Here is a 12,832-nt window from a genome sequence, read left to right on the forward strand (position 1 = left end):
GTTTTTATATCCACTCACCTGCCGACGGATACTCAAGTTGCTCCCGCTGTTCGGCCATTATGAGTGATGCTGCGGTGAGCAGTGGTGATATCTGTCCCAGTTTCTGCTTTCAGTTCTTCTGGATGTATACCTAGAATGGGAATTGTTGGATCGTGTGGTAATTTTATATTTAATATTTTGAGCGACTGCCCTCGGATTCCCCGGTGGCTGCACTGTTTTACAGTCCCACCAGCAATTAACAAGGTCCCAATTTCTCTACGTCCTGCCAACACTTCTTACTTTTGTTGTTGTTTCGTAATAGCCATCCTACTTGGTGTGAAGTGCTACTTTTTTTGTGGTTTTGATCAGGGGTCCCCAAAATCCCTCCCACTCCACCCCCCATTCCTCCAGCCACCAGTCCCTGGCGCCAAAAAGGTTGGGGACTACTGGGTTTGATGTGCATTTCCCTGATGCGATTAGTTATGCTGAGCATCTTTTCATGTGCTTTTGGACCCTTTCGGTTACCTTCTTTGAGGAAAACCTGTTAAGGCCCTTTGCATGTTTTTTTAATCAAGTTGTTTTTTGTTGTTGAATTGTAGGCTATTATAATTCTCTTAAATGTACTATTTTAAATTTGTTGGAACAATTCAAAAATTCCATTGTAAATCTTAGTGGTTGAGAATGTTACAGCTAGAGGTGGCTATCCCTTAATTGTAGGCCTTAGGCAAATTAAACCTGCCAGTTTACATCCTCGGCTATAGCATGACGAGATTAGATTAGTGGCTGGGAGCTATATTTTAGAGAGAACTAGAGAGCAGTTCTTTTTTTATATTTGTGTATTGAGAAAAAGTCCTGTCAGTTAAAAAAAAAGCTTAATATATTACTTTTCGGTGGTTATGCTCATATTCTAAGCTTTCAAAAATAATATGGTGTGCCAAAAAAAGAAACCACAACGCATACTAATAGAAGGTCTGTGAATACTTCCTTCCTCTTCTCTCTCTACCACACATAAAATTATGTAGCAATTATATATCTATATTTACAATAAATTTGGGGTCTCCTTTGACCTCAAATTTGCCACAATTTAAGCAGTTCGTTGATTTTATCAATAGCTTCTGTGTTTCTTTGATTTGGTCCATCAGTGTTTGAAAAGCTGACAGTATTAGACACTCATAGTGTCCTCTTGACTGTCTCCTTTAAAAACATCTATTTTAAGGTCATGTTGAAATCATAACAGAGTCTACTGATGACAGCACAGCCATGGAAACTTCCGTGTCTTGTTCCCTGGCGGGGAGACTTCTTTTGTTAGGTATTTACTTTTTGTGCATATTAATGTGTTTTCTTCTTCCAGAGCATTTGATAATTGATCTGTGGTAGTCTATACATAACACACAAAAATTGCTTCTGCCATAGAGTCCTTCTTAGCTACTTTAATTGAAACCAAATAATCCTAAAGGTCAAAGTGGATAACCTTCAAAACAATACTACATACCTTAAATATATATTTATTTGCCAATCATCTTCAAGGCCAAAGCTTTTATTTATGTATGGATCCACTAATTTTGAGTTTCACATCTTCTCTCTTGGATGAATGATGCCATCATGCTTCCCATATGATTTCCAGTTTAGTTTTCTTTAAAGCAGAGCAAATTCATAGGCACTTCCATAATAGTATGGCAAGAGAAACCTGCTGGATTTTTATGGCTTTCCCTCGAATTTTTTTATATCTGTCTCGTTCAAAGCAAATTTGACAGTAAGTTTTAACAACTTGCCTTTATTCAGTCTTTTCAAAACAGTCGCTTTAGTTTTTATAGAAATAACAACTTACTTTTTGTATTTCACCTGTTTACCTAGTAGTTCATTAAATTATATAACAAATAAAAATGGCATAAACAGGTTTGAGTACAAACACGGTGACTTGATAAAAATGCAGCTCAGCTGGTGGAACCAAAGCAGCATGTGGGTGACAACAGAATAAACAGCCCACTAGCAGTGAGCGTCCCCGTGTCACGGGTGCTCATCAGCCTGTTTACAGGAGAAGTGCAGATTGTCGACCAACCGGGGCTGATTGTTACGCGGAGGTCGGTTAAGAGAGCTTCTTTGTTTTTGTTGAAAGTCTTTTTGTACCGACTGGGTTATACTTAACTCTTGAGCAGTATACATACCATTTGGTGTAGCTAATTTTTTGTATTTTCTCCTAAGGAATAAATCAAATTTTCAGGATAACCCATGCATATTTTTAATACCTATCTGTGGTATATAATCTTGTGGTATACTCTAAGCACTCCTCAAATTTACAGTTCTATTATTTGAATAAAATTCAGAATAAAGATGAAAAGGAACACAGAACTTCTGCCCCTTACCCTGAGGTTGGTAATGTGGGAAAGGATATAGAGTCTGATATTCCTTTATCTCTGCAGCCTTAAAGATATAAGCTACTATTATTTTTGTTGTTAATAATACTTTCTAGACACTGCTAAATACTTTTATGCTGAATACTTTTAAAGCATATTATATCATGGAATCATATATCACTTTTGCAAAGGGGAGCGATTAATATTCTCATTTTATACACGAGGAATTTAAGGCAAAGTGTTATGTAACTTGACCAAAGTCACACAGCTAGTAAGTGGCAGAGATTAGATTCACAATGAGATTTTCTAACATAATTTACACCAGGGTAGAGTAATGTAGAAGTAGAAAGGGTTTTTTAGAACCGTGACAAAGGGAGCTCAAGACTTTCATGGAAGAGAACAATTACATGTCCAGGAAAACAAAGTGTATACTGTGAGCGTAAACGAAATCGTCACCACTGACTTCCTCCAAAAGAGAATGCTGAAATACAGCCTGTAGTCTTCGGAGATTATTCAGCAGGCCACAGTGTCAACTGTACAGTGTGGACCCTGCGGAATAATAGTAGGAATCAGTCCCTTTCTTCCCCTCTACAAAGCAGTTTTACACCCTGACAAATTAACAGACGAGAACCGGAGAAACGGTGCGCTGGGCCCCGGGAAGGGCTGGAGGAGGGGTGGTTAGGAAGCATTCGCGAGGGAGATCGGACTGTGAGTGAAAGGTGACGCCGTTTGCCTAGTTATACTCCGGTATTTAACCTTTCGCCCTTTTTTTAATCATTGCTTTCTTGGACTACTGACTTCATTGATTCGAAACCATTTGGATTTGATTGAAATCTGTGTTTAAATTTGCAAGTACATGTGTATTCTATTTAGGAGGAAAACCCTTTCCGATTTATATTTGCGTGCACGAGCATCTTTAAGTAACTCAGTAAAACCAGAAAATAATTTCTTAAAAACATATTCTCTAATGACGTATTTAGGATTTGATTTGAAGTACTTGAAGGAAAGGGGAGAAGGCGGGGAGAGAGGTGACGCCAGCGTGGCAGGGTCTCAGCAGTGGCGACGGACTGGTGACGGCTGCGCGGGCTCTCTGTGTTAGTCTCTGCTGTTTCGTGTAGGTGGAGGCTTGAATTTCCCATCAGTAAAAATCACTCTGTTATGTATCCTGATCTCAGAAGAGTAGCATAATTAATTTTCTAGTGCGGACTCATTACTAAACGTGAGTGATGCCGACAGGAGAGTATGAGGGATGATTCCATGAAAAAGTGTTAAAAACACAGCAGAGAAGAATAGACCATCCGTACTTCGACATTAAATAAAAATGACCTGACCAAGAAACTAAAGTTCTAACAGAGCTTTTTCAATACTTCCACTTTTAAAAAGAGACACGAAAGGAGGACTCGACACAAATTACCTTAGTTTTCGGGCATCCTCCACGCCGGTAGTTCCCACGTGGATAGAGGATATATAAATTCACATGCGAAAGAAGTGCTCGTGGAACAGACACACAGACGCTGCCGATTTTCAGATGTGTCAGGCTGCTGCTTAACGTGCTTAACGGAAGAGAAGGCATTTAAAAAGCATTCCCGAATTCGTCGTAGCTTTGTGTCATGATATACGTTTTCTGAATGCATGGATACTAAAATTATCGCCACTATCCTGTGGAAACCTCTTAAATAGCTTTGTGTTTTATTTAAAGTTCAGAACCATTACCTGACACGACGCTTTCTTCCTTTCTGTGTGTTACTGTGTATTTCCAGGGATTGGTGTGTGCTGGATTAGCTGACATGGCCAGACCCGCAGAAAAACTCAGCACAGGGCAATCTGCTGTTTTGATGGCTACAGGTAAATTAAATGAGTATCTTTCATGTTCCATGTAGGATAGTCATGAGTTTTGCTTTATTTTACATCAATTTCTTTAACAACTTAATGTTTGAAATACACACACACAGGAATGAGATGCTCTAGGGACTTATTAGATTGTAGATGGAGAAGACAGAGGATTACTATGAATAAGTATCTGCATGCGTTCTTGTTTTTCAAGTTTTTGCCATGAGCGTATTTTTATAAGTAGGGGGAAAAGTTCCAATTAATATTTATTTGCCCTATAAAGATTTCTCTTTGATGTAGGAACTGAGTATTTTATGTAACACTGAATTATGGCAATTTTATTAAAGACTCAGAGTATAGCTTTTCTCTGTCCTTTATCCTGCCTTATGTTGCCATAGTCTTATTTATAATTGTTTTACACGAATATTCAATGTTCAGATAAGATAGCACTGCAATACCTATGCTTTAAAAAACACTTTGCTTCACCAGGGTTAATTTGGTCAAGATACTCGCTTGTAATTATTCCGAAAAACTGGAGTCTGTTTGCTGTTAATTTCTTCGTCGGGACAGCGGGCGCCTCCCAGCTCTTCCGTATCTGGAGGTAAGCGAGCGAGGGCCTGAGAACGCCGGCCTCAGACGCCACCCCACGGCAGCGCTTTTCTTTTTTTTAAGATTCGTGTGTGATACTAAGGTGGGATGTACCTGAAGCAGAAATTTCACCTTTCTAGAAAAGTCTCGAGGTTTAAGTTAAGTTAAAAGTATCAAGCATTTTATTACCTTACCTAGGTTATAAATCTTTGTATTATCTACATGTATAGCACTTTCATAGAACGTCTTATTAAGAAATCATACAATTGATGATATCCTAAGTAACTTTCTGCATGAGCCTTTTATCACTCCTCTCAGCTGTGTATGATAAAGTGGGACTAAAACGCATTGGAGATGACGTTTAGAGCGAGACCGCGGGTTTCCTTGGGAAGGGCTCCACGAGCTCTGGAAAGGTGAACCTGCTCACTCGGTACTTAACATGTTTGTCAGTGAGTGGCTAACACTGCGATGAGCTCATCTAACTAGCAGCTTTATAATTAACTCTTTTATAATTGTCTAGCACATAATGGACAGGTGAATAAACAACTCTCGTACTCTACAGTGCGCCTCACATTTTAGCGCCTATTTATTCACAAAGTAGTTTTCTCATGCACCATCTCATCTTTACCTTATGTTAACTCATGAAAGCAGAACTAAGAGGATGCTAAGTGCCATATTCAGAACTATTTTTTCTGACATCAGAAATTCAGATACAGTTTGACAAAAGGATTTTTGGCATCTCTCAGTTATAATAGTAGATTGAGAAATTCAGTTAGAAATACAAATATTAGACTTGAGCATTTAGGAAAACGCTGTCCAGTATTTGCAATCAGGAGGTATGGGAGGCTCCACGGAAGGCGTTCTGCCTGCACATGTACTATTCTGCACTCCGCTGTAAGCTGGGAAGAACAGTCACTGAAGTTCAGGGCATTTTAAAAGAGAACGACTCTGTGGCTTTGCAGCTCATTCTTCTTTGGATTAATGAGAATTGGAAATAGAGTCCTTAGCTTCAATAAACGTGTGTTTACATCTTGTTAACCCAGTAGCCTTCCTGCATCAAAGGAGTATATTTTATTTTTAGTGATTAGACCAGGATCTCTTCCTAGTTGAATTTATTCTCAAGAAAGATCTAGATGACCATGTTTTGCTAAATTTCATACATATGTTCACATGTTTGTCATACTCTTGTATAGTTCAAGAATGAAAATATTCATTAAAATAATGCTTTTGTACAGGAAACTATATCTCAGTTAAGTTGTTAAAATTTTCGGGCAGTTAGAAGCCAGATGCAAATAAAGTTCTTGAGTCACTTTCCCTTCTGCTTATTTCTATCTATCTATAAGGCCCTGGAAAGATTGTATTTACAAGTATAAAGTCTCTGGACTAGTGAAAAAGAAGAGATGGAATATGCTTGTCATTCCCTTCTTATTATACATTTATCTGTTGTGATTCATGATTCTTTTTCTCTGTTTTCTTTGTAGGTATAACCAAGAATTGAAAGCTAAAGCAAACAAATAAAAGAGCTCTTGATCACTCAAACAACCTAGATGTGGACAGAACCACTAAGACCTAGTTTGATTTATTGTTTGGTTGTTGGTAAAGTGATGCTAACTGTGCTAACAATTGGAAGGCATAAAAAATTCTCATTTAATTGGGAGCTAGTACTTGATTCAGCAAGAAATAAAGCACATTTTTAATAGCAGTGTCTCTTTACACATGACTTAAGGAACTTATCTGTGGATATTAGTAACATTTTCCCCTGCTGTTTGCCCGTAATAAATCCTACTTGCTCAGACATGCCCCTGGCCTCCTTCTATTCTAGCCGTCCAAAGTGTGTGCATATAGGAGCACACACATTCAGTCGAGTCAAAAGATAGTTGAAAGGTTAAGTCATCTGCTGCACAGTGAAGACATAGATTACCGCATACGAGAAATAATTAACAGTCTTTTGGACTTGAGCTCCAATTGGTGTGCAGAGCTTTCTTCTGAAAATCCTGGTAAAGCCTGTCCTGGTTAGAACCGTAGCCAGAGGAATCAGCAAAGTAAGTTCTTTCTGAATTTGCCAAAGCAAGTGACAAAAGAACTCTTTCAATAAAAATGTAACAATCAAAATTCAGCAATTAGCAGTTGAAAACCTTGCACTTTCTTCTTTACCCCTTCGACGTAGTCCATCTTTGAGGAGGAAAGATTAGAGGATTTGACATTAGCAAAAGTGGAGATGTACTTGAGGGCCAAATTCGTACGCTTTATTTTTATAAGTCGCACTGTTCAGTTAGTTTGGCTCGTGTGTGCATACACATGTGTGTGTTTCCTGGGGTTTGACAGTTAGGAAAAGCATCTATGATGAAATATGCCATAGACACAAAAAAGTTAATTAAAATGTATGTTTTGAATTGGTTTTTTATTCCCTTTCATTAAAACATGCTCTTTCTTATATGGGTGTTCTCTCTTTCTCTGTCTCTGTCCCTCCCTCCCTCTCTCTCTCTCTCTCTCACTACTTTTTATTTATCTCTAGAATATTTTTATTTAAAAATATAATATATTTCTACTCTATACATCTTGACCAGGACACTCTCTCTCTACCTGTTCTCTAAGCCCTCCACCCCCACCCCCACCCACCCATGGAAATTAGTTGTAGCATTTAAATGCAACCACAGATAATCCTCTCGGTTCTCAGAAGTTCCATTGACAAACCATCTCATGCTTCCTTTCTGCCCCAAAACTCATCCATCCCATTACCGAATCTTAAAAATTAAATGACCTTAACACATATCCAATCAAAAACTCTCGCTACCTCTTGGGACACATAGTCCAGTGATCAATTTCACCCCCTATTCTCAAAAACTTAGAAGAATTTATGTACTGGAAGTCCTCCAGTGTAGGTACTGAGCTTGATAAGAATACCTTTCATAATAGTACAGCTCACTTGGTCAGTCTAGTTGGGCTGAATTTTGCCTTACTGACTACATCCTCTCCTCAATGCCAGGTCGCCGGGCCTGGGCTTCAGCTCAGCTGCCACGTACACATTAACTGTGAGACCTTGTTAACCCTTGTCTCCGAGCTTTAGTATTTTCAGAGTGGAAATAGCACGTACTTCGTACGATTGTTGTAAAGATCAATCAAGATGGTTTAATCGGTGCCTGGTCCATGATGGGTGTTAAATAGATGGAGAGTTTTAGAAAATGATGAGCTTAGTAATTGAAGGTAGACCCGGAGAGTACTTTCTTAGACAAAGGAAGTTTTGATTTAGCTGCAGAGAGGATATACCGCGTTAACTATGTGTACACCTTCTGATGTAATAACTACTGGAACTCTTGAAGCTTTCACAGGTTAAAGCAGGAAACCAGCTGCGTGGGTTGGGATCCCAGAGGCAGGGCGGAGAATGCTCACTCAGTAAGAGGTAAATTCTTAATCTAACTTTTTCTGTGGCTTGGCACTCGTTTCAGGGAAGCAGCGGTCCGAGGTGCATGGATGCTGCTGTTTCTCCACAGTAAACACTGTCTTTTTTCAGTCCTTAGAATGACAGTGAAAGGTCGAATCTTAACAGATCGACCTCAACGCCCACGTTCCTCTCGCTAGAGCAAAGCCGTGTCTGCGGGAGCTTGCTCATGCAATGACACAGAAATAGAAAGCTCTGGCGTTTATTAAGACTGGCTTCTCCCCAGGGGGTCTGCTTAATTATGAGATATGATTCTACTTATATCAAGACTGGTTTTCACAACACCAGTAAATTCACTCAGAAACATCATTAATTGAGCCCTTTCTCCCTCCTTTAAGTCAACTGTGTTTTACAACATTTCGAAACACACAGTAAATTTAGTTACAGGGCTGGGCTTTATTCGAGGAGGTTCGCTTGCTTTTTCGGTTGTTTTTTAAATGCCAGTTTTACGTGGGTCATTAAATGTTAACTGTAGTTGTAATACACATATGAACAGCTAGAAAATATCTCACCTTCTGAAAACACATTTCGCCAGTGTCACATTGGGTTAAGAAACTCTAGTACCACATGGGGTTGCGAGTTATCTTGGGGTCAATTTGGTTGGGACTATGCACTTGGCCAGTCAGGACAGGTCAAACATTTACTTCACAAAAATCCCTTAAGCTAAGTACTGAGTGCATTGCAACTGGTAAATTTCATAGGCCCCGGGAAAGGCCAAAATCATTATTGACCAACACTGGGCGTTTGCTTGCTCAAGAGACACTTGTCATTATGATGGTCACCTGCCAACTGTTGCCTGATTTCACTGACCCTTACCCCACACATACAGACAAGAGAACCTGAAACAGCACGTCCAGGCATGAGCACTAGGCCTCTGGGACTGGCGGGGGAGGGGAGGCAGGGCAGTGCCAGCCAATCAGAATCCTAGACAGCGCACATGAAACAATGAGCTTCTGATGAGGGCGTGGCCAGGAAAACGGCTTTTAGACAAAACTGTCATTTTATGGGTGAGCTATCCACAGACATCATACCTGTGCCGTCTTCAGAATAATGTCACCCAGCCCATTTTCCTGTTCTCTGCACTCTTGAAAGATCTAGTCCCTGATTGAGGCTCTGGCTCTCCTCTGCCTTAGAGGAGGAGGAGGTATGTGGAAGTAGGCGTCTCAGAGGGAAGAATGGGAAGAATGGTCGCAGGGCAGCCCTCTGGGAAGATGCCAGGTGTTGAAAGTGGGAAACACTTCTCTTGGGTTAGAAATCGAGTTTCAACTTAGATCTCTGTGTCAGTCTTGGAAGTGAAGTTAGAAGCTTGAAGCGTAAATGTTGTCTCATGCTATTTATCCTGGATGCACGGTCTTTCTAGCTTAGTGTTAGTTTACTTCTCTTCTGCGGCTTCTCACGTGACATCCTACTTATCAGTCATCAAATGGCAAGTGCTTACTGTGTGAAGGGAGGGCTAGGAGGCTGCCATGGGGGAAACAAAGCTGGAGAGAACATGATCTATAAAACAGAAGCTTATGGTGCAAAGGAAGACGTAAACAGATCAATAGATATTCAAGGATATTTAAATAGAAAATGAGGCACAGATGTTTATAGACAGTAAGCGCCCTAATAGCTCAGAGGAAAAATTGCCGTGGTTGGAGTGTTACGGCAAGGTTTCCTGACAGATGACATTATCCTTTTTAAGTTCCGAGTACCACTTTTTTGGGACTCATTAAACCTTATTTTACACATCGGTGAAAAACTGGATGAAAAATCTTTTAGAAGTTTCTAGAACTATTTAGAGAAACGATAGTGAATACGATTGCTATTTCATTTTCATTTTGGGATTCTGCTGAGTTTTCTTTAGGCAGAACGAAAGCCCGGACACACTCCTTCACCCAGGGAACCGCTGCTGTCTCTTTGGGGTGCCGTCCACTTGCTCGTTCTTGCTCTCTTCTGGGCAGCCTCAGCCCCAGATGCTTCCTGCTTCCTCAGGGCCCATGCCCTCTTTGTGCTCTGTCCTTGACTGCGAGTGAGTTGGCCAAATACTTGATGGCGATACTGTTGACATGCATCAAACGTGTGCTAAAATTAAATACATATTTTGTCGAGGTCATAAACATCCCCACAGTGCCACAAAACATACACAAATGGGGTGTCGCGTGGAGTAGCGGAGAGAACATGGGCTCAAATCTCACAGACCTGGGCTTTGCAGCCGTGTGACCTACAGCAAATTAATCTGAGCTTCAGTTTCTGTACCCGTGAAATGGTAGACCTCCATTCAGCTGATCAGGCCTGCCTCGCAGTGCTGTTTAGAGGCAACCTGTGGGAAATGCTTCACATAAAAAGGTCTTAGGACATTATAATCACCATGTGGTATGTGTCACATCATTCATCATTTTCTCACGTTGCAGAAGTTGAAAGAGACTGTCTTCTAAAACAGGAAATTTCTATTATCTTTTTATGGGTGTTCTTCTAGCAACCCTACTGCCAGCCCCTTCGATCTCTGCAGCGTCACACCCTCCTCACATGCACAGTACACTCTGTTTGGCTTTAGTTTTAACTCAGTGTGGGAAATGGGTTAGATTTTTCTCCGAAAGGATCAGCTCGGATCCATGGCTAACAATCACAGGGAGGCCAATTTAAATGGCGTAAGGAAGAACGGTCAAACTGGGCGGTCTTAGGAAGTACTGAATTTCCTGGAGGTGGCTGCATACCTATCCGCCTGCCGGGGTGCAGAGGTGGTGTAGCAGAAAGGTGAATTAAATGAATGCTCACCCACTCCCCGGGTTTAAATAAGGCGATCGGAGGACTTGGGCCTATATTTCTAAGTTTACGCTTGGTGGGCAACAGAAGGAGATGCCTTTGGAGGTTACGATGAGAAATGTAGATGGGAAACCAGAATAACAAAATTATCTGTTATGCGCTGAAGAGGTAAAGACATCTAAAGGGAAAAAACAGCTTTCAGTCTTCAACCCTCTCATGAACCACATTCTTGCTGACCAAACACAATCCCTACCTGAGGAGAAAGCAGGGGAGTTATTTTGTTAAACGTGTTAGACTTTGCCCAGGGACTAGGTCTCCTAACTCTCACATTTCAGTTCGAATATCTGAAGACAACTAGTATTTTCACCCAAATGTCATCATCTCCTGACTTCACATTTCCAATCTCTCCCGTTATTCCTCACTTTCGATGGTCAGCGAACTTCCAATAAAAGAGGCAGAACTAACCCCGATGCCCTGGATCAGATTCGATCCGCGGGATCAGATTTGAACACTGCCATGTACCTTAAGATTGCATTGCATCCAAATGGCCCATAAACGTATGAAGAGGTGCTTAATTTCGTCAGTAACACCAGGGAACCTACCTATCGAGGTGGCTAAAATGTCAAAAGTGACGATGGCAAGTGTCACCTGGGATATAGAGCTTCTGAACTCTCATATCTTGCTTATGGGGTGTAAATTGGTACAACCACTTTGGAAAACTAGCAGAATCTACTAAAGTGCAGTATATGTGTGTGTCCGACGCCCCAGCTAGTCCACTCCTAGCTCTATCCTCAAGCAAAAAGCGTACATCTGTTCACCAAACACATGGTCAAGGATGTTCTTAGCAACACTGAGCCTGATAGTCTAAGACTGGAAACAACCCACAGATCAACGGTGGTAGAAATCTGGAGAGAGGCCACCTTCGGGAGAAGTGGCCGGGAGACAGCGGGAAAGGAGCGTCTACAGGGCTGGCGAAGTTCTTTCTTGAAGTGAGTAGGGATCATGTGGATTGGCTCACTTCATAATAATTCAGCAAGCTGCACACTTAGGAATTGTGCATTTTTTCTGCATGTTATGCTTCAATACCGGAGTTTTTTTAAAAGATAGCATTGGATTTGTAGTAAATCTAGTTTTCCGCATCACATGCGTACACACTTGATTTTGTTAGAATTCTAAATACAGCACTTTGCATTTATCCTTCTGCAATGTCATTGTTATTTCAGTCGATTAAGGTACTTCGCGATCCCGACTGGGTCGCTCAATACCTGTGCTCTCCTTCCAGTTTTGTCTAAGGCCTCTAGCATGCCTGTGAAGGCTTCCCTTTGAGCGGACACAAGGACAGAAAAACCAGTCCCCTTAAGGGCTGTTAACCAGCTAACTGCATTCTCATCACTCTTCCAACTTTGTATCTTATCCGTGAGGATGTGAGAAGTTTAGCCAAATGCCTCGTCTGTAGCATTCTCTTGATGTAAAAGTTTAATAACTCTTCAAAAAAGGAAATCAGGCTAGTTCACTATTTGGCTTTGAATACATTTTGACTCCTTTTAATCACCTCTTGCCAATCTAAATGCTCACCTATTATTGAGTATGATGACAACTGAGGCTGTGCTCGCTCACCCACTGCCCATGGGATTGTACTTCCCCACCTACTTGAAATTAAATGTGTCTGCGTAACTTGCTATGGCCAATGTCACGGGAGTGGAAGTGAAATATGTCACTTCTGGGAGAACACTTTGAGAATGAGTCTGCTTTTCCCACCATCTTGGCAGCCAGAATGTCCCAGCCTGGGTCCTAAAGTGAAGGCAACAACAGAGTAGAGTCTCAGTCAACCCACGATGGCCGTGTAACATGAGTAAAAGATGAACAAGGAACAAGCCTTTGTTATTTCAAGCCACTG

At 40.9% G+C, this 12,832-nt stretch overlaps 2 protein-coding genes across 2 annotated transcripts in view; both read left to right on the forward strand.

Moving 5' to 3' along the window:
* MPC2 (mitochondrial pyruvate carrier 2) overlaps positions 1 to 6,548 on the forward strand; it is a 16,261-nt gene extending 9,713 nt beyond the window's left edge. The window contains exons 3-5 of the mRNA XM_039881530.1: positions 4,094 to 4,178; positions 4,653 to 4,764; positions 6,233 to 6,548. Coding sequence (XP_039737464.1) covers positions 4,094 to 4,178; positions 4,653 to 4,764; positions 6,233 to 6,269 — 234 coding nt within the window. The 3' untranslated portion in view covers positions 6,270 to 6,548. The remainder of the gene's footprint in view (positions 1 to 4,093; positions 4,179 to 4,652; positions 4,765 to 6,232) is intronic.
* Positions 6,549 to 7,391: 843 nt separating this feature from the next.
* The window catches only part of ADCY10 (adenylate cyclase 10), a 51,369-nt gene continuing 45,928 nt past the window's right edge, over positions 7,392 to 12,832 (forward strand). Inside the window, exon 1 of the mRNA XM_039881531.1 lies at positions 7,392 to 9,334. The gene's annotated coding sequence lies outside the window, so the exon portion shown is untranslated. The remainder of the gene's footprint in view (positions 9,335 to 12,832) is intronic.

The sequence above is a fragment of the Pteropus medius genome, unplaced genomic scaffold, assembly GCF_902729225.1.
Source record: "Pteropus medius unplaced genomic scaffold, Ma_sr-lr_union100, whole genome shotgun sequence".
In the NCBI taxonomy this organism is placed as follows: Eukaryota; Metazoa; Chordata; class Mammalia; order Chiroptera; family Pteropodidae; genus Pteropus; species Pteropus medius.